The following is a 19,867-nucleotide window of genomic DNA, read 5'->3' as shown; positions in this document are numbered from 1 at the left end:
CTTTTGTAGGGGAAGCTGGAAGTCAGCTCCGCCTCCTGGGGGCGGGGACTGTACACTCACGCCCCGCCCCCGCGCCCGGGACGCGGCGCGCGAGCCGCCCTGCCGGCCCCCTGCGCCAGTTGCCCACTCCCCGCCGCGGCACCCACCATTCTCTCGGGGTTTCCCGGACCCCCTCATCTTCGACCCCTTTGCTCACTTCCCCCAGCGCACCGGGAGCCCCAAAAGGCCGATCCCGCCCTCCGACATCTGGACTCTGGACTCGGGCCTCTGCACCTGGGGAAATGGAGCCACAGAGGTCCCGGGTCCCGCCCCAGACCACTTCCAGGCCTGGGCCTGGCCAGTGACTCAGCAGAGCAGTACCAGGCCGCCGCGGATGCCCAACATAAGAGGGAGGGGGACAACAGAGACCCGAAAACAGGAGGCTCATGGGCACTCAGCGGGCACGGCATGCCAGAACAAACTGGCTCTCAAGGTGCTGTCCCCACCCTGCCACTCTTAACAGCCCCTCATTCACATAACAGCCCTTTACTGGTTTGAGGGACAGACCCCCACCTCAGGCCCGACCACCAGAAGAGCTCCCAGTTTAATAGGGGGTAGGTCTTAAAGGTGCTGGAAGAGCACAGTACCTCCCACCCCCACCAGGATGGAGGGCCAGCTAAGGCTTCCTGGAGCCTCAGCCATCACCCCATCACCGCATGTTCACTGCAGCCCATGAGACTGCCTATGGGTGCCTGGACACCGCCTGTCAGCACAGGGTTCAGTTCAGCAGGTGGTGCCCAAGGGCTTGTGGGGGTCTCAGGCCTGTTGACCTCATGGACAACCCAGGATTCAGATCAACAGCCTCCCAGCTAGGAACCAAGAAACGTGCTTTATGTGACAAAAGTGAACTGTTCACAAGGCCTGGAGGAGGGGGTGGAAGAAGGTGAGCAGGTGTGTCACCCTATGAGTCCTCCCAGTTGGGGACCTGTGAATAGGAGCTCAAGGCCCGCTGAGTCAAAGTCATATCCTTTCATGGTGGGGTTGATGGGAGCAGGTAACCTCAAGGGATGGGAAACACAGACATCCCCAGAGGTTGGGTGGGTTTGGTTAGTCAGGTGCAAAGGTGATTTGTCTGTGGGACCACAGCAGGGATCTGTCCACAGGTATGGCTGGTCCTTCCCAGAGGGCTCCAGAGTGGGCAAGGCTGTAGCAGCTCTGCAGAGAGGACGGTCCCCTCTCAGGCCCTCCCTACACCCCCTCTGTGAGCCTGAAAAGTGACCCTCTGCCCACCGCCATGCAGACAGGGTCAGGAGACAGAGAAGGGGCAGTGCGGCCCACAGGTGTCCGAGGGAATGACTCAGCAGCCTAGGAGCCTTGCAATCCCGGCCCACTGGGCCAAGAACCCCACTTCCTGCCTCCAGAGCTGCAGCGTCCCTCGCTGAGTGGGTGGGGTACACAAGGAGAGCCCTGTGGCTCTGGGGAACCCGGGTTTCAGGAAGGGCTTAAGGCGCAGTCCCTGTCCAAACAAGTGGCGGAAATGGAGGCCACTGGCAGGACTTCCCGACTTTCTGACCATTTGGCTCCGTGTGTGGGACCGTGGTGGGTTTGCAGGGAGGGATGGAGAACTCAGGGTGAAACCGGGTGGTAGGAAATGGCCCCTGGGAAGCAGGCCTGGAGATGTCCCCCCTCCTGCCCCTGTGGAGCCCCAGCTGCTGCCTTCCCAGCATGCCTGGCTACAGAGTATAGGCCCTCCCCCACCCTCCCCCAAGGCCAGGAAGGTAAACACGCTGCTGCGGCAGGGGAACCCCCTGGCAGGGCCCTCTCCGCCAGCCCCTGCGTGGTCAGGTGGTCTGGATAGAAGGCAGTGAGTCAGCATCCCATGACCAGCCGTCATAACAGGGGAATCCCCGGCTCCATGCTACCAGTCTTGATGACATCTTACCAGGCAGCCTGGCAGCAGCGGTGAGGAGCAGCTGAGTGGGACTCTGAGGGAGCCTGGAGCCAAAAGAGCCCTCGGAGGACAGGGTGGCAGGAAGCTGGCAGCGGGGAAGGCCAGACCGAACTAGACCCTGTCCCCACCAAAGTCCCCTTCTGTCCTTCCCCTCCCTGAGCTGCAGAGAGCTCCCCCAACCTCCCCTGTGCCCACTGGCCTCCATCTGACCCTCTAGGCATGGCATTCACACGCTGTGAGGGGGGCAGCTTGGTGCCTGAATCAGACCAACTATCTACCACCCTGCCATCTTTGGACAAATGACCAGCTTCAGTTTCCTCGTCTTTGAATGGGGCTGGAGTGCGGTGACTTGATGCCCCCAAGTGATGCCCCCTAGGTGTGCTAGTTGCCTTTGGGGTTATCAGCTTGGCAGGCGGAGACTACAGTCAATGGTGGGAGTGGGAAGAAACCTGAGCTGAGAGTTTCTGGGGACACTGGGTGCAGGGAGGGGTGGCAGGAGGTCCTCTGATACGGTTTATTCCTGTGTGGTGCGCTGTAACTACCTCCTCAGTTCCCCGTTCCTCCTTCCCAAAAATAATCCCATCCCTTGACAATCGTTTTCTGAAGCCTAGATATGGGTGCTGTGCCAGCCAGAGACACAGCCACCCTTGAGATTGAGGATCACAAGGGATCAACATCCTCCAGACCTAGGCCCAAGAGATCAGTTTGTTTCTACAGGGGGGACAGGGTCATGGGTGGGATGGCCTGCAGGCCACAGTGCCCTGGGACCCAGCTGCCACTCCTTTCCACTCCCTCACACCAGAGGGCACACTCCCAGCCTTCAGTTCCTAATATTGCCTACCCATTCCCCCTGGTGACTTTCTCCTGGCCCCTCCCCCTGCCTGGAACCCTTTCTCCTGCCTCACATGGCAATCCCCCATCCTAAATGGCGGTGGGGCTTTCCCTGACCACTCCCTCAGGAAAACCCCAGAAACTGGACATTACCTCGTTTTAGCCCTTCCTGCCTAGCCAAGAGGTGTTGGGAGCTATGTGTGTATGTGCCTGTGTGTTGGGGCATGGGGTTAAAGAAAAGGGGTTCAAGCCATCTAGGAAATGAAATAAAGCCACTAAGAGACATAGATGGAAAGTTAGGTATTGCCAAGTTGTCAGGGTCATGAGAGAACCAGGGCCTCCTGCACAGCTGCTGGAGGTTGGGAGCAGCCATTCTGGGCTTGGCTACTGGCACGGACAGAAGAATGGACGCCTGCACGCTCCTGGGGGCATTGAGGGAGCGGCCGCCCCCTAGGTGATCAACACACCATGTTCACTGGACAGTGGAGATGGCTCTCCGCAATGCTGATGCAGGTAAGGGAGGCGGACCGAGGCCGAACGCGGAGCCATGTCTGCAAATACAAATCAGAAGGCCCTGGGCCCATCATCCACAGAAACACAAAGCCGGACGGGCGGCGCTAGGGACCCAGTCCTGCGCGCCTGGCCTAGAAAAAACGTGCGGCCCGGAGCGCAAGCGGCCCGAGCTCAGGCCAGGGGCGGAGGAGGGGTGCTGGTGGAGGCCCGCTTCTCGGCTGCTCGCCTGAAGGGCGGCTGCACCCGACCCCGTCCACACCTCGCTGGAGCCGCGTCGTTCATCCAGCCCCTTCTCCCCCAGCGCATCCTTGGAGTCCTGGCCCTGTGTCGGGTCCTGGCCCGAGAACCCGCAGGGGCTCCGGTTTCCCGCAGCGAGCGAAAGAGCGCGCCTCGCTCTGCGCGTCGGATCCGCTGGTCGGAACTGGGGTGGTCAGGCCGCCCGCCCGCAGGTCCCCTAAGGCTGTTCATTAAGTAAGACACCCCTCACTCCCAGCCCAGGGGAAAGGGAACTCGGACAAGGGTCACAACTGGTATCCGATGGTCCCTCCCCTTCCTTGATCGACACCTACCCCGGGCGGGCACTGCTGGGGGCTCCCAAAGCAGAGGGCCGGCCTGACAGCGGAAGGTTCTGGAAGGATAAAAGGAAGCGCTACGAGGTGTTAGGGCGGGGGGCTGTGAAGAGACAGCGCGGTGGCCCTGGATGGATCCAGGCGCCTGGGCCCGGCTGACTGGATGACAGCCGCTCAAGGCAGAGGGGGGGACGAGTCGCGGAAGAAGGGTGCGGCGTGCTCCTAGCTGGGCTGGGGCAGAGAGGCCGGCGTGGCACTCGCCAGGGAGCGCAGTCCCAGACCCAGCAGTGAGAGGGTTCCGGGCCCCCGGCTTTCCGCAGCAGTGCAGGAGCTTGTGGTCACGTGGAGAGGGCGGCTGCCGCGGGTCAGTCTCAGGGCCCTGTCCCTGCTCCCCCCCGCCCCGCATCCTGTCGACAATCTTCTGGGAAAGTTGTCTGGCTTTGAGATTTACGACTTCCCTTGTCCAAAGTCTCCGCGAACGGCCCCGCACGCCGGAAGCCTGCGCTCCCCTCCTCCCGCCGCGGGGTCTCGGCTCCACCATGACCCTGCGCGCCCGCGGACGGTGGGCACCCCCCATTGCTCAGCCCGCGTCCCCGCGCCTGATGCGTGGGGAGCTCAGGCAGCGTGTTAGGGGGGTGGGGGTCGTGCGCGTGTTGGACTTAACTCTTGTCCCGTATTCTGTAACCCTGACGCTCTAGGGCAGCGGGTGCTCCCTAAATAAGCGCTCCCTCTCGTGCAGGACTGGCTGAAAAGTTGGCAGGATGGCCGCCACTGCAACCTGGTTAAAAGCATGTCAGGTGGGAAGTTGGCAGCTACTGCGAAGGGCACAGCCCTTCCTGGGCTATAGGGACCCACCCCACCACCCTCAGGTTCCGTTGTTCGCCTAGACAAGAGTTCTGGTGAGGGAAGGGGGGTAAGGCCCCCTCGCTCCTGCTCCCAGATTTTACATGCGTTCCTCATTCCCATTGCCCTGCTGAATTTCCGTCCCTTTTCTGGATGGAAATTTTCCTTTGGGGATTCATTGCTCCCCTTCCATTGTGAGTGTGGGGGGTGGGGTTAGGCACCTGACTCAGGTTTGGCCAACCAGAACACTGTAGCCCCTGGGTCAGGGATGGACATGTAACCCAAGTTGGGGGACGAAATGCCCACTGAGGCCACGTGGAAGCACGGGTCAGCCTGTGAGCTCTGGCCCACAGGAGCAGGAGATCAAGGCCTGATCTCAGCATCTGAGAGTCTGGGTGCCCGCAGGCTTGATGCTGGATCATGAGATAGTTTACACCAGTTGATTTTGGTCTTGGTCAGTTGTATCCAAGAGTACTGAACCACTACTTCCACAAACCCCATGCCTGCCCCAGCCTTCCCTATGGTAGTGATGGGCACCACAGTGCAGGCCAAAAACTTGGGGGTCAGCTGTGACCATGCCATGCCCTCCAACCAGCAGTGTCCTTGTTGATGGTATATCCCAATAGTAACAGGAATGACATTCACGTAGTGCTTCTCTTATGCCATGAAGCAGTCTGAGTATTTTTATATATATTAACTCACCCACTCCCTTGAGGCGAGACTACGTGATTAGTTCTGGCCAAGGACCTAAGACAGAAGAGCCATGTATCACTTAGAGGCCAGAGCATTTATTTATTTGCCAACACTGGAGCTTCTAGAGCTCTCTTCCCCTTTGCCAGGGAAACCTTTGATGTTCAAGTGGTTATTCCTGTAGCCTGGGTGGGAATTATGATGAGCAGAGGCCCCAGGGTACCTTGATAGATATACAGCTTCGAGAAATATACTTTCATTAAATCATAGAAATTTGGAATTATTACAGCAACATAATCAAGCCTATCCTAATAATTTTTCCCCATTTTACTCTCCAGGGGAAATGGACACAGAAAGGATTAAGTAATTTGCCCAAGGTCACACAGTGGTGGAGTCAGAATTATGAACCGAGGCAGGCGGCCTCTCTGGTCCACGCTCTTGACCTTAATAATATACAGTCTCCTAAAGATTGTCCTAACCCACCTTTTTGTTTTCATCTCTAATCCCCCACCCCGCATTCCAGACCAACCATCTCTCTCCTAGACTCTCTCCTAGATTCCTATGTGGAGGCAGACAAACTTTCCCTCTACCCTCTTAGGTTCAGTAGTAGGGGTTTGTGAATTAAATTGACAAAAGACAGATTAGCAAGAACAAAGACAGATTTGTATTCTAGTATAGGTAGTTAGAATTTGGGGGCTTACATACCAACTTCATAGGGGAAGCAGAGGGAGAGAAAGGTACTTACACGGAAAACAATTGACTGTTAGGAAAGATAAATGGGCCCTTAGGAGACTACATGGCAGGTGTGATTGGTAGTTTTGTGACAATGTCTGGTATTATTATGTGATAAGAGTCGATCTTTCCCTGGTTGCTCGTGGGGAGGGGATTTAGGACAACTGAGTTGTGTTGTGGGGCTCTGCTTTTAGGCAGACACGGGACTTCAGAAAAAAAGCCTTTCTCAAATGCCTTTAGCTCAAAATCATTTTCATGCCACAGTGGTGTATTCTGGACTCCTTCCCCTACAAGAGCCCCTGGCTGATCTCCCTGCTTCCTCTCTTACTCTACCCAGTCCCTGCTCCATGCCTGCCCAAGTGATCATTTCAAAATGCAAATCTCTGTGGATCCCAGGGCAGCCCCCATGCCTCTCCCTGCTTTGGACACTCTCCCAGAGCTCCAAGAGTAGAAACCCAACTCCCTGGCAAGATGTGCAAGGTGCCAGTTCTTTGCCTATCCTGTGTGCCCCTGGCACTGTCTCTCCCTGAGCTCTACGAGGCTGTCCTGGCATTTGCAGATGCTGAACCTGGCCACCTTGCCGAGGCTACCCCTCTACTCCCCTGAGGTCAAACTGCTAACCTCATTTTCCCACGAGGCCCTCTGTCCTTCAGGCACAGTAATCCCCCCAGGATAAGCTTTCTGTGTTGCTGGTGACTCAAGCATGTCTGGCACATGGTGGACAGTCAGAACGTCTGTTAGGAATGAACATGGGAATGAGGCCTCCAAGGAAAGAAGGGCCAGCAGAGGGATAAGGTGAGGCTTAGAGCAGGACTTCAAACTCTCACTGTGCCAGAGACACCCTCAGCATCTGGAGAAGACAGAGGACCCCTGCTTAGAACCATGTTCTGAAATGCGTAAAATAAAGTACATTGCATTACAAAAGGACTACTAATATTGAATAAAGTGAAGTTCCAAAATATAAAAACACACACAAATTTGTGATATAGAAGTACTTGTGATTCTTTGTTAACTCATTAAAGTATAAGACATAGAGGCAGAACTAACAAGTACCAGAAATACCAGGTGATAATGGGTTTGTAACTGCTGTTTTGAGGTGTCTGCAGCACCAGCAGTGAGGATGAAAACCCTGTGATTTCTGGGTGACAGCTTCATGTACTATGAATTCTGCTGGGCTTTGCTGTCTCCATTCAGAACTCAAGGAAATACCAAGTTTCAGTTGGAGGTTAGGGAAAATAAAGATGGATTTCCCCTTTTCCCCCCATCTCAGCTCCTGGACCTCCCCAACTCTGGATCCCTGGACCACAGGTTAAGAAGCCCCATGAAAAAGGATGGAAGGACCGACCACCTCCAAGGGCTGTCCTAGAAAGTCTCCAGAAGGCAGTGTGGGCTGAGGGTTGGCACGGAATCCCAACACAAAAGGGCATTTTCACTGTGGGAAACAAGAACAAAGGAGGAAGGCCCACAGCTTGGGCTCTGGTTAGAAAACAGAACTTTCCTTGCCCATTTGGCAACACTCTCCCTCCTGGGTGGGGGCCAGCCAGCATCACTCTCCCCAGCACAAGAAGCTGAACCCTTGGATTCGGGGCTGCCCCACCCTGGGCAGCAGGGTGATAGGCAGACCTCACCTGCCTAGAAGTACCCAGAGGGAGTTGGGTTGCAGGCAGGCCCCGAGGAATTCATTACTGTGAGGGCACAGAGAGCAGCGGAAAACTGGCCAGGAGCCAGGCAACTGCTGCCCTGTTTCCAAGGATGAAGTTGGGTATGCAGGGAGGGGACTACTGGGAGGGACAGGCTAAAGCACAGGGACAGCAGGGCCCAATGAATGCATGCAATGGGCCTTCTCTCACTGTGACGTCACTTCTGCAGGTCCGGGGGACATGCCTCCTTAGGCTTCTGCTTTTGACCACACTCTCTCCAGCCCCCTTGCAGTGGTAGAATCCACCCAGCTTTCCTTCGGGCTGTCCCTTCTCACCCTCAGTGTACAATCCTGGCAGGTCAGATCTCGTGCAGGCCCATCCTCAGAGAAGTAGTAGGTGTGTGCCCCTAAGTGGTTCTGTGGCACAGAGGACTCCCTCCTGGGATTCTGATGGGGCAGTAGGGATCTGGAAAGACTGCCCTCAATCTCCACTGCCTTGGACCCCTGCAGCACCCTCCAGCCTACTCACCCTAGCCCCTCCCCCACTCTCCTTCACTCCAGACCTCACACTTCCCAAAGTCAGTCACCACCCTTCTCCCCCACCCTAGCCCTGGACAGTCCCATTTCTGACAGAGGCCCTGCACTTTCCATGTGTCAGGGCAGAATTTCATCCCACTCCTGCCCCAAAGCCAGAGTGGGGAGGGGGAGGAGACTCAGGGGAGCTTCCCAAACTTTGGTCACTAACAGGCCTTCTCCTTAATTTTTACTGGTTTAATAATTTTCCTTAAGTCAACTCATTTTTAAACTTAAATACACATTTAGAAAAAAAAATCACACCCTTTGTATTACAGCCCAAATGAAAACCCGTTATCCCATGCCATAAATGGAAGATGCCTGAGAAAACAAAGGAACACAAAACAAGGCAGCTTCTTCTGGGAGGCTCTGACAAGGCCAGTCTCAGTTCATAAAGTTCATTAGCAAGTTCAGAACAGTGCTTGCTGTGTCAGCACTGGAATCAGGCCTGCAGGAATACTGAGGCCAGTCATTTCATCAGACCCCAGGATCAAGTCCCGCCTCAGCCACTGGCCCTGCCTCACCTGCTCCTGCAGAGGCAAATGCCCAGGCCCTGCCATGCTCCCTGGTTCTCACCCTGCCCCAGATGTGGGCCTGGGCTGAAAGAAGAAGACAAATGCCCCGCGTGTCCCAGTCTGAACCCATCCCCAAAAGGCCTCTCCCAACTAGGCACCAAGGGTCTTTGCAGCCAATGCTGGGAACCAGGACTACTAGGAATGGTGCTGAGGCCCCCAGTGTCTGCCCAGAGCCTGTGTTGGACGAATCCCTTTATGGTCCGTCCGCTTCATGGTTCCACAGATGGCTGGGGAAAGCCTGCAATTAGTACAAGAATGAAGGTGTAAGCATCCTGCAGTGAAGAGAGAGACAGCGATGGACCTTTGGGCCCTGGCCCACATCATCCCATGGTTGCGCCCACCTCCTGCCCCACCCGCGCCTGACACTTGGGAGGCCATCACAGCTCTGGGCTGATCACTGTGCCCTACACCCACACACATCGGCTCCTCTACTGATGAAAACGGCCCACTGTCCCTATTTTACGAAGCAGGAGCGCCTTAGGTCCCCAGCACGCCTTTATCCGGGGCCACTACAGAAAGTCCTGAAAGGGGAGGTGGCCGTGGGCGCCGGTGCAGGCAGGGCTACTCAACCGAATCCCCTTGGCTGGAGGAAGAGCCAGCTCCATTCATACCTTCCCCCTTCCACCGCCTAGACCCCCTCAGACCTGGGGGAAAGGCCGGGAATGACGTCCAGATCTGGGGGGGTCATAATGAAGATGTCACTCACTGAGAAGGGATTGGGGGCCAGGGCGCGCCGCCTGCGCCGCAGCCGACCCGCACTCGCGAAGGTCCCCGCCTCGACCTACCTGAGGCCGTACCCAGGGCGGCCCGCAGCCCCGGACGCGCGAGCCCACGCGGGGGCCGCTCTCCCGAGGCGGGAGCTGGTCCCCGCCCCGCCTCCTCGTGGTGCTGGCTGCAACCGCGGGTGCTGCGGCCCCTTTAAATCCCGGCCGCCCCGCCCCGCCCCGCGCCGCCGACTCCGCGGCGGCCCCGGATCCAGGCCGGGCCGCGGCTCTCGCCGCCCAGCCCAGTCCAGTCCGGCCTGGCCCAGCCGCGGAGCGAGGCCCGGTGCCCGCGACCCGCGCCCAGAGCCCCGGCGGAGCCGACCCCAACCCCGCCCGGCCCCGGGCCCCGCCCCTCCCTGCCCCGGGGCCGGGGCCCCCGTCGCCCCCCCACCCGGCCCCGCGCCCCGGCCCGCGCCTCCCGGGCCATGCGGCCTCGGCCCCGCCGGCGCCCGCCGCGCACCCGAGGAGATGAGGCTCCGCAATGGCACCTTCCTGACGCTGCTGCTCCTCTGCCTGTGCGCCTTCCTCTCTCTCTCCTGGTACGCGGCGCTCGGCGGCCAAAAAGGTGAGCCCTCCCCGCCGGGCCCGCGCCCCGCAGCCCGTCCCGCACCTGGGAGCACCTGGGCGCATCTAGGGGCCCGCGGCCGAGCGGATCCGAGTCCGGGCAGTGGCCGCGGGAGGCGGCCGGAAGCCGACGCGGGCGCCCCTTCCCCGCCCGATGGCTCGGGAGGACGCCCCTCCCATCCTCGCCCCCACTTGTTTGTTGCCGGAATAACGAAATTCTCTTCTGCCGGGGTTGGGCCACTTGGCCCTGCAGTCGCCAGGTCCCCCATGCGGCTCTGGGACCCGCCTCCGTGAGTACAGTTACGCCCATGCTGGGGGTGGTCGCTCCCACTGGCCAGCTGGGGCTTGGAGTTCTCAGAGAGGGACAGAGATACAAGGTCACAGAGGTGGTTGTGCCAGGTACTTCCCAAGGCATCAGCTCCATGCACCTGGGCTAGAGCAGGTACTGTGTTCCTGAGAGCGGTGTGAGGGGGCAGCCAGACATCCAGGCAGTGCCCTCCCCGCCACACCACCCATCCACACCAAGCCACTGTGGGTGCTGCTCCCTGGGGCCTCCGCAGCCCTCATCCATGACATCGGGCGCCAGGACAGCTGCACAGGGCCCTGGGTACTGGGGCCACCTTCCTGTGGCTGCTGTAGGAGTGCATGGAGGCCTCAGAGCAGCCAGCGCAACCCCAACTGTCAGCCCACTTTGTGTGGTCTCACTGGGGCATCACCGCCACCTGAAGTTTGGTCAAGCTGGCCAGCCCACCACGATGGCCCTCTGAGTCTGGCCAGCACACTTGGGGGTGGGGGTGAGGGGAGGCAGGTCCCAGCACTGGCTGGAGTTGCTTGGTGTTGGTTGGGGTGGCTGGGGCTGAGGAGGCCCTTGCAGGCCCTTGCCCACCCAGCAGGCAGCACAAGAGGCACCAGGAAAAGCGGCTTCCTTCCTCCTCCTGGACTTCCTACAGAAAGCATAAGCAGGGTCGGGCTGAGGCCAAGTGACCCTCGGCCTCCCTCCCACCTCCTGCTTCTGTTTCCCTACACCACACTGCATGAGGCTGGGGAAGGAGCTAGAGCCTTCCTGACCCTCCAAGCCCCAGCAGCCCCTCACCTGGCTCCTGCCTGCTCAGCCCAGCCTACTGCAGTCCTCCTGTTTAGATGGAGGCCAGGGGCCCTGAGGGAATCCCCTAGGGCTTGGTGCCAGGAGGGCATGGCTGTGGCAGAGTCTCTGTAGGTGGGGTGTGCCACCCTGGGAATGGCATTTTGGACCCCTGGGAGAGTGACTACATAAGCAGACTGGCATGGAGGCCCAGGTGGGGCCGTATCTGATGGGCTGGGGCCCATTTGTCCAGTTGTGGGAGGGATGAGCCCCTGTACCCTGTCCTTGGCCAAGCCACACTTCCTGTGTGACTCCTGTAGCAGCCACAGGTCCTCAGTCTGATTGTCAGGAGCTGCAGCACAAGCCCCACCAGGACACCTTCTCTGGAGGCCTGGCTGGCCACAGGGAGCCAGTGTCCCTGTGTGTGTTTGTGTGTGTGTGGAGGGGGATTCCAGTGGCCTAATTTAGGGCCCACTTTCCCTGAGGAGAAGCTTCAAGGAGGCTGGTATCCAAGGGCCTGGGAGCAGGAGAATACCCCCAGCCAAAGAATCTTGGGCCTTAGATGCAGGGGTCTCTGAGGCACAGAAGCCCAGGAGCCTGTGAGGTGAGGTCAGGGTGTGACCTGGGTCTTCCTTGTCGAGGGCTGTCACTGTTTCAGGGGGCTCAGTAGGGCCAGGTCTTTGGAGGCCTCAAGAGAAGCCTGAATCTGGGCTTATGTGACCCCTTCTCATTCTTACATGTAGAAAGCCGTATTGAGCCGGTGGGAAAGCCAGACTAAGCCAGGCTGAGGGCAAACTGGACCCTGGCTTCCAGTTTGCAGTGAGCGGGGAGCTCAGGATAGGATTGGCCCAGGCACTGATACTTAGAGGAGAGGTAGAGGAACCCAGATCTGCAGGAAGGGAGGAGGTGGGCAGGGGGCCAGAAAGGAAGGAGGCAGCATGAGCAGGTGGCACCATGGAAGCCCAGGACCAGAAAGGACATACAGGCCTTGGCAAGACGGGCCCTGGATATGGGTTTCACATCCAGTCTTGACCACATTTGTGCAACAGCTCTGCTAACGCTCAGACTATAGCCCTCAGCCAAGTGTCTGCTGAAGGCCCGTCCCCAGGGAGGACAGCTGACCCTCCTGGGGTCTGGCTTCAGCCACATGGCCCTCCCCAGTGCCCCAACAGCCTGGACTTCAGCTATGATGAACACCCCTCCTGACCACTGGGAGGGTAGGTACAAATCCTGGAGGGAAAGAGAACACCTGCCCCCTCTCCATGCCCCGCCCCACCTCCCTGTTAACAGCAGACCTGCCCTGAGCCTGGCTCCAGCCTGTTCCCTGGAGCCAGTTTTCCCTTCCCTAAGTACAGGGCACGAGGTCTATTTCTTCAACCAAGAAGGGACCTGGGAAAAACTGTGGTCCATGGGCCTCAGGTGTCCGGATTACTCTGCCATCAGGTGGGGTGAAGGCTGCGAAAGCCACCAGTAGTGTGGCTACAGCTGCAGTCCTTCCCTGGGGCCAGCTGCGCCCAGGGACAGGCCCCTCACCCCACTTCCTTGGGGTAAAAAGCTATGGATTGAAGGACAAGCCAGGTTTCCTCAGCCCCAGCTCCCAAGAACTTCTGCCCTGTCCCCCAGAGGCCAGGGGCTCCCAGGCCTTGTCCATCACTTGAGCTGCCTTCCCAGCCTACTCACCACTTCAGTCCAACCACCCAGGCCATGCAGTTTGTGGGGTGCCTGGAGGGCCTCGCAGAGCTCTGGCCTAAGGTTCAGCACATGGGGAGGCGGTCAAGAGTTTGAGGTTCTGACTTTGACAGGCAAGAACAGAGTGGACCCATGAATGAGAAGCCAGGGATGAGGGTCAAGCTGGGGACCTTGCAGGTGGCAGACAGGGCAGGAACAGGGGCCTGCTGCCGAGGGACAGGGTCTGCAATGTTCAGGGACGTGACAGAAGGGTCAGTGTGAGCAGGAGCCAGGCCCAGGAACCCCTGGGGCCCATCATCTCTTAGTAAACAGGAAGCTCAGGACCTAGGTAGAGGGAGGCCGCTGGGAAGGACAGCCAGGGGAGGGAGCATGCTGTGCCCAGGCCTTGGTGGTCAGGGTGATTCAGGGCAGCAGTACCCAGCCCTGCCCACGTGGCCTGTCCACCTGGGGCAGGCTAGCCTACTTAAAGATCAGAGAAGGTGTAGGGGGACAATGGGCAGCAGAGGAGGGATGAGGCCTTCTCACCCTCCCCCTACTTCACAGAGGGCCTCACTGCAGGGGGCTGCCTTAGGCAGGACTCAGTGGTTCCACTGCACCGGGGTGGGCAGCAGGGAGCAATAGGTAGGTGGGTAGGGACTCAGGCAGGAAGGAGGCCATCTGCCATGTCCAGGTGTCCAGGTGGCTCCGAATTCCCTCCTGCTGGGCCTCAGCATCTCCAGCCCCCACCACGACCCCCTGAGGGCTGGCCCTGAACTTTGTGGGTTGGCCACTCCCATTCAAGAGGTTGGGTTTCCAGGGTAACCTGGCCTTGCAACCCAGCGCAGTGCTGGCAGATCCAGTAACCTGATTCTCCCCTCTTTGCCCCACCCCCCAGGGCTGTCCCCCAGCTCTGAAGCTTAGTGTATTGGCCTTGACCTTTAGCCCCAGGTAGGCTGGGTGTGGTGAGGGAGTTTGGGCAAGTTGGGTGTGGAGTGCTGCAGAATGGGGTATGTCCTGAGGTGAGCAAACTTTGCCTTGGCTGTGACCTCTGCTGCCCACAGCTGTGGGGAGTAATACCATCCCAGGGCGTTCTGGGGGCTGTGACCCCACCAGGGATCAAGGAGCAGAAGAGCTGTCTGGGGATGGGAAAGGAGTTCTGGAAGGCTTCCTGGACTTGGAGACTTGGAGACCAGGACTGGAAGGCTACGTGGATGTTCATTCGGCCCAGAGGAGGAAAGGGGTCCGGGCAGAAGAGACCATAGTATGTGTGACGACGTGGCCGTTAGGCAGAGACAAGGAGCTGTGTGTGACAGCAAATGAAGAGGGCAGAAGTGAGACCAGAAAGGCCTGGAGTGCACAGCCTACCAGGACCTGCTGTAGCAGCCACAGGCAGGGATGCCGCTTGTCTCATTCTTGCCCACTGGCCCTGTCCGACCTGTGGCACCAGATATGGGCACCCGGGGACCCCTCTGCACTGTTAGGCAGCACCACCTGTGTGCTGCTCCTGGCCCCTGCACCCCAGTGTCCCCAGATAGCTGGGGCCCAGCTGGAGGTTGTGACAGGTCTCCAGAGAAGCAGGCCTCAAGGTATTCGGGGCTGGTCCCCCGGGGCCACTGCCTCACTGAGTGTCCCTGGACTAGTTTCTCAACATCATTTGCTCATTTGAGCACTGGGGCTGTAGCTGTAGCAGCCACCACTGCGGCTGGTGTGAAGCTGAGGAAACCCAGAGGCGGTGCCTAGTGCAGGATGAGCAACCGGTGACCACCATGGGGACAGTGACGAATGCGCGTCAGGGGCACTGTCACAGACCCTGTGTGCAGGCTCAGTCCTACTCGGAGGATGGGAGGAGGGTCCCGGGAGGTTGTCCTTCCCCAGAGCTGCCTTGGGGATGGGGCTGCCTGTGATCTCCTTTGTGAAGGAGGGTGAGGAGCCAAGTGCAGAGGTGTAGAGGAGGGAGTGGGGAATGCTGGGCACTGAGAAGCTCCTCGAGGAAGGGCTGGGTCCTCGTGCCGTGGATGGGACCTTGGGTGTCCTACGCCTGGAAGGAGCAGGTGATGCAAGAAGCCAGAGGGGGCTCTGGGAGTCGCTGGATGGAGAGGATTCAGCCTCAGACTGTTGCAGCCCCTGCTTAGGATTGTCCCTCCTGGGGCCCAAAGTGGTCCTGCAGCCCTCCCACTTCAGATGCCTCCTCAAAGGAGAAAATAACGGGTAGGAAGAGTACTAGAGAGGGCTAATCCCCCCGTGGAGGCTTTTCTCCCCCATATGTGTCATTGTGACTTCAGAGTGACCTTTATGTAAACCCAGAGAGCTCCTCAGTGGCAGGCGCCAGCACAGATGTAGATGGGCTGTCGCACAGATTGGCACGCACACGTGCGCGCCGACACCCTCAAAGGGCCGTAGGTCAGCTCTAGGCGGCCTCCTGGTGACACCATGTGGACCACCCACAGGCGATGTGGTGGACGTGTACCAGCGGGAGTTCCTGGCGCTGCGCGACCGGTTGCACGCAGCTGAGCAGGAGAGCCTCAAACGCTCCAAGGAGCTCAACCTGGTGCTGGACGAGATCAAGAGGGCCGTGTCGGAGAGGCAGGCGCTGCGAGACCGAGACGGCAATCGCACTTGGGGCCGCCTAACGGGTGAGCAACGGAGTGGGGCTGCAGGGCAGGCGGGGCTGGTGGCAGGCCGCGCCATCTGACTTGCCCTTTCCCGACCCACCCAGAGGACCCACGACTAAAGCCGTGGAACGTCTCACACAAGCACGTGCTGCACCTGCCCACCGTCTTCCACCACCTGCCGCACCTGCTGGCCAAGGAAAGCAGCCTGCAGCCGGCCGTGCGCGTGGGCCAGGGCCGCACTGGAGGTAGGGGCGGGCTGGAAGGGGCGGGGCGGGGGCGGTCCCGCTATGGTGCCCGATCGACCTCCCACCCCCACCCCCTGCAGTGTCGGTGGTGATGGGTATCCCCAGCGTGCGGCGCGAGGTGCACTCCTACCTGACCGACACGCTGCACTCGCTCATCTCGGAGCTGAGCCCGCAGGAGAAGGAGGACTCGGTCATCGTGGTGCTGATCGCGGAGGCGAGTGAGCTAGGGCGCGGGATCCGGGGCGCGGGGCACATTCAGAGGAGGACATTTGGCACCAAATAACAAGAAGGAGAAATGAAAAGCAACATTCCAGAGGGAAAAGCTATCAGAAGTTCACTGTCATTCACAAATTTATCAACATAAAAAGTTAAAAGGAAAGAAACATTTTGGCACTCCTTCATGGAGATGCCAGTTACCTAGTGTACCCTACTCCATGGCCCAAGAGCCCCGAAGCGCTTTTACTGAGGCACCTGTGGTCCTCAGGATGGATGGCTCATTCCCTCCATGTGTGGGGTTATCTGAAGCCTTAGCCCCTTCTTCCAGGCCATTTGGGGTGGCAGCCGGCTTAGGGAGGGCACTTGGTCTCCCCACAGACTGACCCACAGTACACCTCGGTGGTGACGGAGAACATCAAGGCCTTGTGAGTACTGGCAGCCGGACACAGCTGGTGGAGGGAGGACCCTTTGCAGGGGGTGGGGCAGGCAGGTGCCTGCCTCCCCCACAAGATAGTGCCCTGTCTGGGAGAGGGTGCTTCCCCTATTGGCTGAAAGACCAGGGGTGTGTAGAGGTGGCCCAACCCCTCCTGAGCCCCACTGACTCGGTAGGCTGCATGTGGTATGGGGGATGTGTCTGATGGGCCTTAAGAAAGGGACGGTGTCTGCCTGGCTCAGTTCTGCCTGCTGCTCCAGGCCCTGGAGGCAGCATACCCACTGGGCCTTCCTGTCCCCCAGGTTCCCCACAGAGATCCATTCCGGCCTCCTGGAAGTCATCTCCCCTTCCCCCCACTTCTACCCTGACTTTTCCCGCCTCCGAGAATCTTTTGGGGACCCCAAGGAGAGAGTCAGGTACTAGTACTGCCCCCTTCCCGTACCCCCAGCAACCTTCCCGCCTGTGCAGAGAGCCGTCTGTTGGCTGCAGTGCCTCCATGTCTCCATCGGAGGACCCCTGCATGGGGGGAGGGTTCTGTCTCCAGTACACCTGTGGCAGCCACACTGGAGGCGGATGGGTCTGAGCTCCTGAGGCCCTGCCCCTGGCCCACAGGTGGAGGACCAAACAGAACCTCGATTACTGCTTCCTCATGATGTACGCGCAGTCCAAAGGCATCTACTATGTGCAGGTCAGCACTGACACCCTGCTCTGCCCCGCCCCCACCCCGGCTGGGCCTGGGGGTGCCCATCCTGAGTCCTGGCCCCCTCCTGCCCCCCACTGTGCAGCTGGAGGACGACATAGTGGCCAAGCCCAACTACCTGAGCACCATGAAGAACTTCGCACTGCAGCAGCCCTCAGAGGACTGGATGATCCTGGAGTTCTCCCAGCTGGGTTTCATTGGTGTGCCACTACCCCACCCCACGGTTCTGAACACAGCCCCTCAGCCCCACAGTCATCAGCCCCCACCCCTCAGCAGCATGCTGGGAGCCTTTCCTGGAGTGGCCACTGCAGTCCCACCTGAGCTGTTCCCATCCACCCTCTGCGACCATCACTTCTGCCCCCTAGTGACTGCACCTGCCTGCAGCCTGCCACAGGGTTTGCTGTGGGCCTCCCCAGTGGCTCCCACAGGGAGTAAGAGGAAGTAGGGCAGAGCAAAGGTGCGCACTCAGCACCACTTTCCCCTCACTCCTCCTCCAGGGAAAATGTTCAAGTCGCTGGACCTGAGCCTGATTGTGGAGTTCATCCTCATGTTCTACCGGGACAAGCCTATCGACTGGCTTCTGGACCATATTCTGTGGGTGAAGGTCTGCAACCCTGAGAAGGACGCGGTGAGCAGGGGCTGCCCAGAGGCGGGTAGGGTGGTGGTGCACGCCACCGCCAGCATGCCTGTGTGCACGGCCATCTGGCTGTGGGAGGCCCTGTCCTCAGATGCAGGGTTGCACTGAGCCCCGGGGTGCTGCCCCCTCCACTCTGCAGAAGCACTGTGACCGGCAGAAGGCCAACCTTCGGATCCGCTTCAAGCCGTCCCTCTTCCAGCACGTGGGCACTCACTCCTCCCTGGCGGGCAAGATTCAGAAGCTGAAGGTGGGCTGTGCCCCATGTGAACCTGGCTGAGTCCAGGCAGAGCCCCGGCTGGGACGAGGGGTGGGGGTGGTGGGGGTGAGGCAGTGGCAGGGCAAGTCCACTCTAGGAGTGCTCCAGCACCGCTGTCCTTCTGGGCTGCAGGACAAGGACTTTGGGAAGCAGGCGCTGCGGAAGGAGCATGTGAACCCGCCAGCCGAAGTGAGCACAAGCCTCAAGACATACCAGCACTTCACCCTGGAGAAGGCCTACCTGCGCGAGGATTTCTTCTGGGCCTTCACGCCTGCTGCAGGGGACTTCATCCGCTTCCGCTTCTTCCAGCCACTGCGTCTTGAGCGGTCAGTGCCAGCACACACATGTACACCTTGGGGAGGGGTGGGATGGCTACCAGGGTACAGGTCTTGCCACAAATTTTTGTGACCCCCATCAAATTAGTCAACCTTACCATGTCTTAGTTTCCTCATCTGAAGAGTGGGGCTCATAACAGTAGCTACCTTATAAAGACTATGTCAGGCAGTGCCCAGAGGAATGCAGTGACATTGCCTATCCCCATTGTCCCTATGAGAAGGCCCTGGTTACCTGGCACAGCCCAACAGCTGCCCCTGGGGCCGCTGGGGCACCTGGGGCCGAGGCCCAGCACTTTGGCTGCTGGGCCATGCTCGGGTAGTGTCCCACCCTGCAGCACTCACGGGCTTGCCTGGCCGCAGTTTCTTCTTCCGCAGCGGGAACATTGAGCATCCAGAGGACAAGCTCTTCAACACTTCTGTGGAGGTGCTGCCCTTTGATGTGAGTGCGGCAGGCTGTGGGTGTACACGGAGACTGGCCCTTCCCACAGCCCCTCGCTTAATTCAGCCCCTTGATTTTGCCCCCAGAACCCTCAGTCAGACAAGGAGGCCCTGCAGGAGGGCCGCTCAGCCACCCTCCGGTACCCACGGAGCCCTGACGGCTACCTCCAGATAGGTGAGTAGGGTCAGGCGGGGAGAGGCTGGACTGAGCAGGGGACTTGGGGCAAGCTCTCAGCGATGCCCTCCCCCAGGCTCCTTCTACAAGGGTGTGGCAGAGGGCGAGGTGGACCCTGCCTTTGGCCCCCTGGAAGCACTGCGCCTCTCCATCCAGACAGACTCGCCGGTGTGGGTCATTCTGAGCGAGGTGAGGCAGGACAGGGCAGGGCGCAGGGAACAGCAGCTATTCCCAGTAGCTAGATGGGGCCAGCTCTATAGGCCCTGCTGACCCTGAGCCAACTCTTCCAGATCTTCCTGAAAAAGGCCGACTAAGGGAGGGCTTCTGAGGACTGGCCCTGAAGCCCAGGAGGCCTGGGATGTCTTCACTACAGCCCTGGGAGGGCCAGGTGCAACCGACCCAACCTGAAGCGTTGTCCCTGGCACTGCTCAGTGGCCTGGGGTCGCCGCTGGCCCGGAGGCCCCAGGAGCTGGTGCTGCCCGCCCGCCGGGCCGAAGGAGGAGGCGGCGGTCCCCACACTGTGCCTGAGGCTGGCCTGTGCCACCCGGAACCGTTCGCAGCCGGCAGGCTTAAGCCAGGCCGTTTTAGAAGAGCTTTTTCCTGGGCGCCCACTGTCTCCGGCGCGAACACTGGAATGCATATACTACTTTATGTGCTGTGTTTTTTATTCTTGGATACATTTGATTTTTTCACCTAAGTCCACATATACTTCTATAAGAGCGTGACTTGTAATAAAGGGTTAACGAAATGTGTGCCTCACACTGTGCTCTGAGCTCCGGCTGGTGGGGGAAGGCCAGGCGCCAGGTGATGCCACCCCGAACGCAGCTGCCACCTCCAGGCAAAGCCAC

General features: G+C 59.4%; 1 protein-coding gene across 3 annotated transcripts; it reads left to right on the top strand.

Annotated features, from left to right (window-relative positions):
• Window positions 1-9,981: 9,981 nt before the first annotated feature.
• Window positions 9,982-19,778, top strand: MGAT4B (alpha-1,3-mannosyl-glycoprotein 4-beta-N-acetylglucosaminyltransferase B). 3 transcript variants are annotated; one of them, XM_033096496.1, is made up of 15 exons: window positions 9,982-10,224; window positions 15,420-15,605; window positions 15,689-15,829; window positions 15,910-16,043; window positions 16,424-16,470; window positions 16,781-16,894; window positions 17,091-17,166; window positions 17,264-17,378; window positions 17,676-17,806; window positions 17,955-18,062; window positions 18,204-18,397; window positions 18,767-18,845; window positions 18,932-19,019; window positions 19,096-19,208; window positions 19,310-19,778. In XM_033096496.1, the coding sequence occupies exons 1-15, from the start codon at window positions 10,128-10,130 to the stop codon at window positions 19,331-19,333; spliced, it is 1,647 nt and encodes a 548-aa protein (XP_032952387.1). In that variant the 5' UTR covers window positions 9,982-10,127; the 3' UTR covers window positions 19,334-19,778. The 3 variants fall into 3 exon arrangements, with proteins under 3 accessions (XP_032952387.1, XP_032952389.1, XP_032952388.1); XM_033096497.1 differs by lacking the exon at window positions 9,982-10,224 and adding an exon at window positions 12,479-12,521; XM_033096498.1 differs by lacking the exon at window positions 19,096-19,208 and having other exon boundaries at window positions 10,042-10,224; window positions 19,310-19,767.
• Window positions 19,779-19,867: the final 89 nt, after the last annotated feature.

This window comes from Rhinolophus ferrumequinum, chromosome 24 (genome assembly GCF_004115265.2).
Source record: "Rhinolophus ferrumequinum isolate MPI-CBG mRhiFer1 chromosome 24, mRhiFer1_v1.p, whole genome shotgun sequence".
Lineage (NCBI taxonomy): Eukaryota > Metazoa > Chordata > Mammalia > Chiroptera > Rhinolophidae > Rhinolophus > Rhinolophus ferrumequinum.
The sequence above is the reverse complement of the archived record's forward strand: the minus strand, read 5'-3'. Positions and strand labels throughout refer to the sequence as shown.

What these genes read in the sequence shown, in the direction of transcription:
- MGAT4B (XM_033096496.1), top strand. Translation starts at nt 10,128, where the DNA reads ATGAGGCTCCGCAATGGCACCTTCCTGACGCTGCTGCTCCTCTGCCTG. An exon ending in GGGCCAGGGCCGCACTGGAG is followed by an intron (nt 15,830 to 15,909) that starts GTAGGGGCGGGC and finishes CACCCCCTGCAG; the next exon opens with TGTCGGTGGTGATGGGTATC. An exon ending in GCAACCCTGAGAAGGACGCG is followed by an intron (nt 17,807 to 17,954) that starts GTGAGCAGGGGC and finishes TCCACTCTGCAG; the next exon opens with AAGCACTGTGACCGGCAGAA.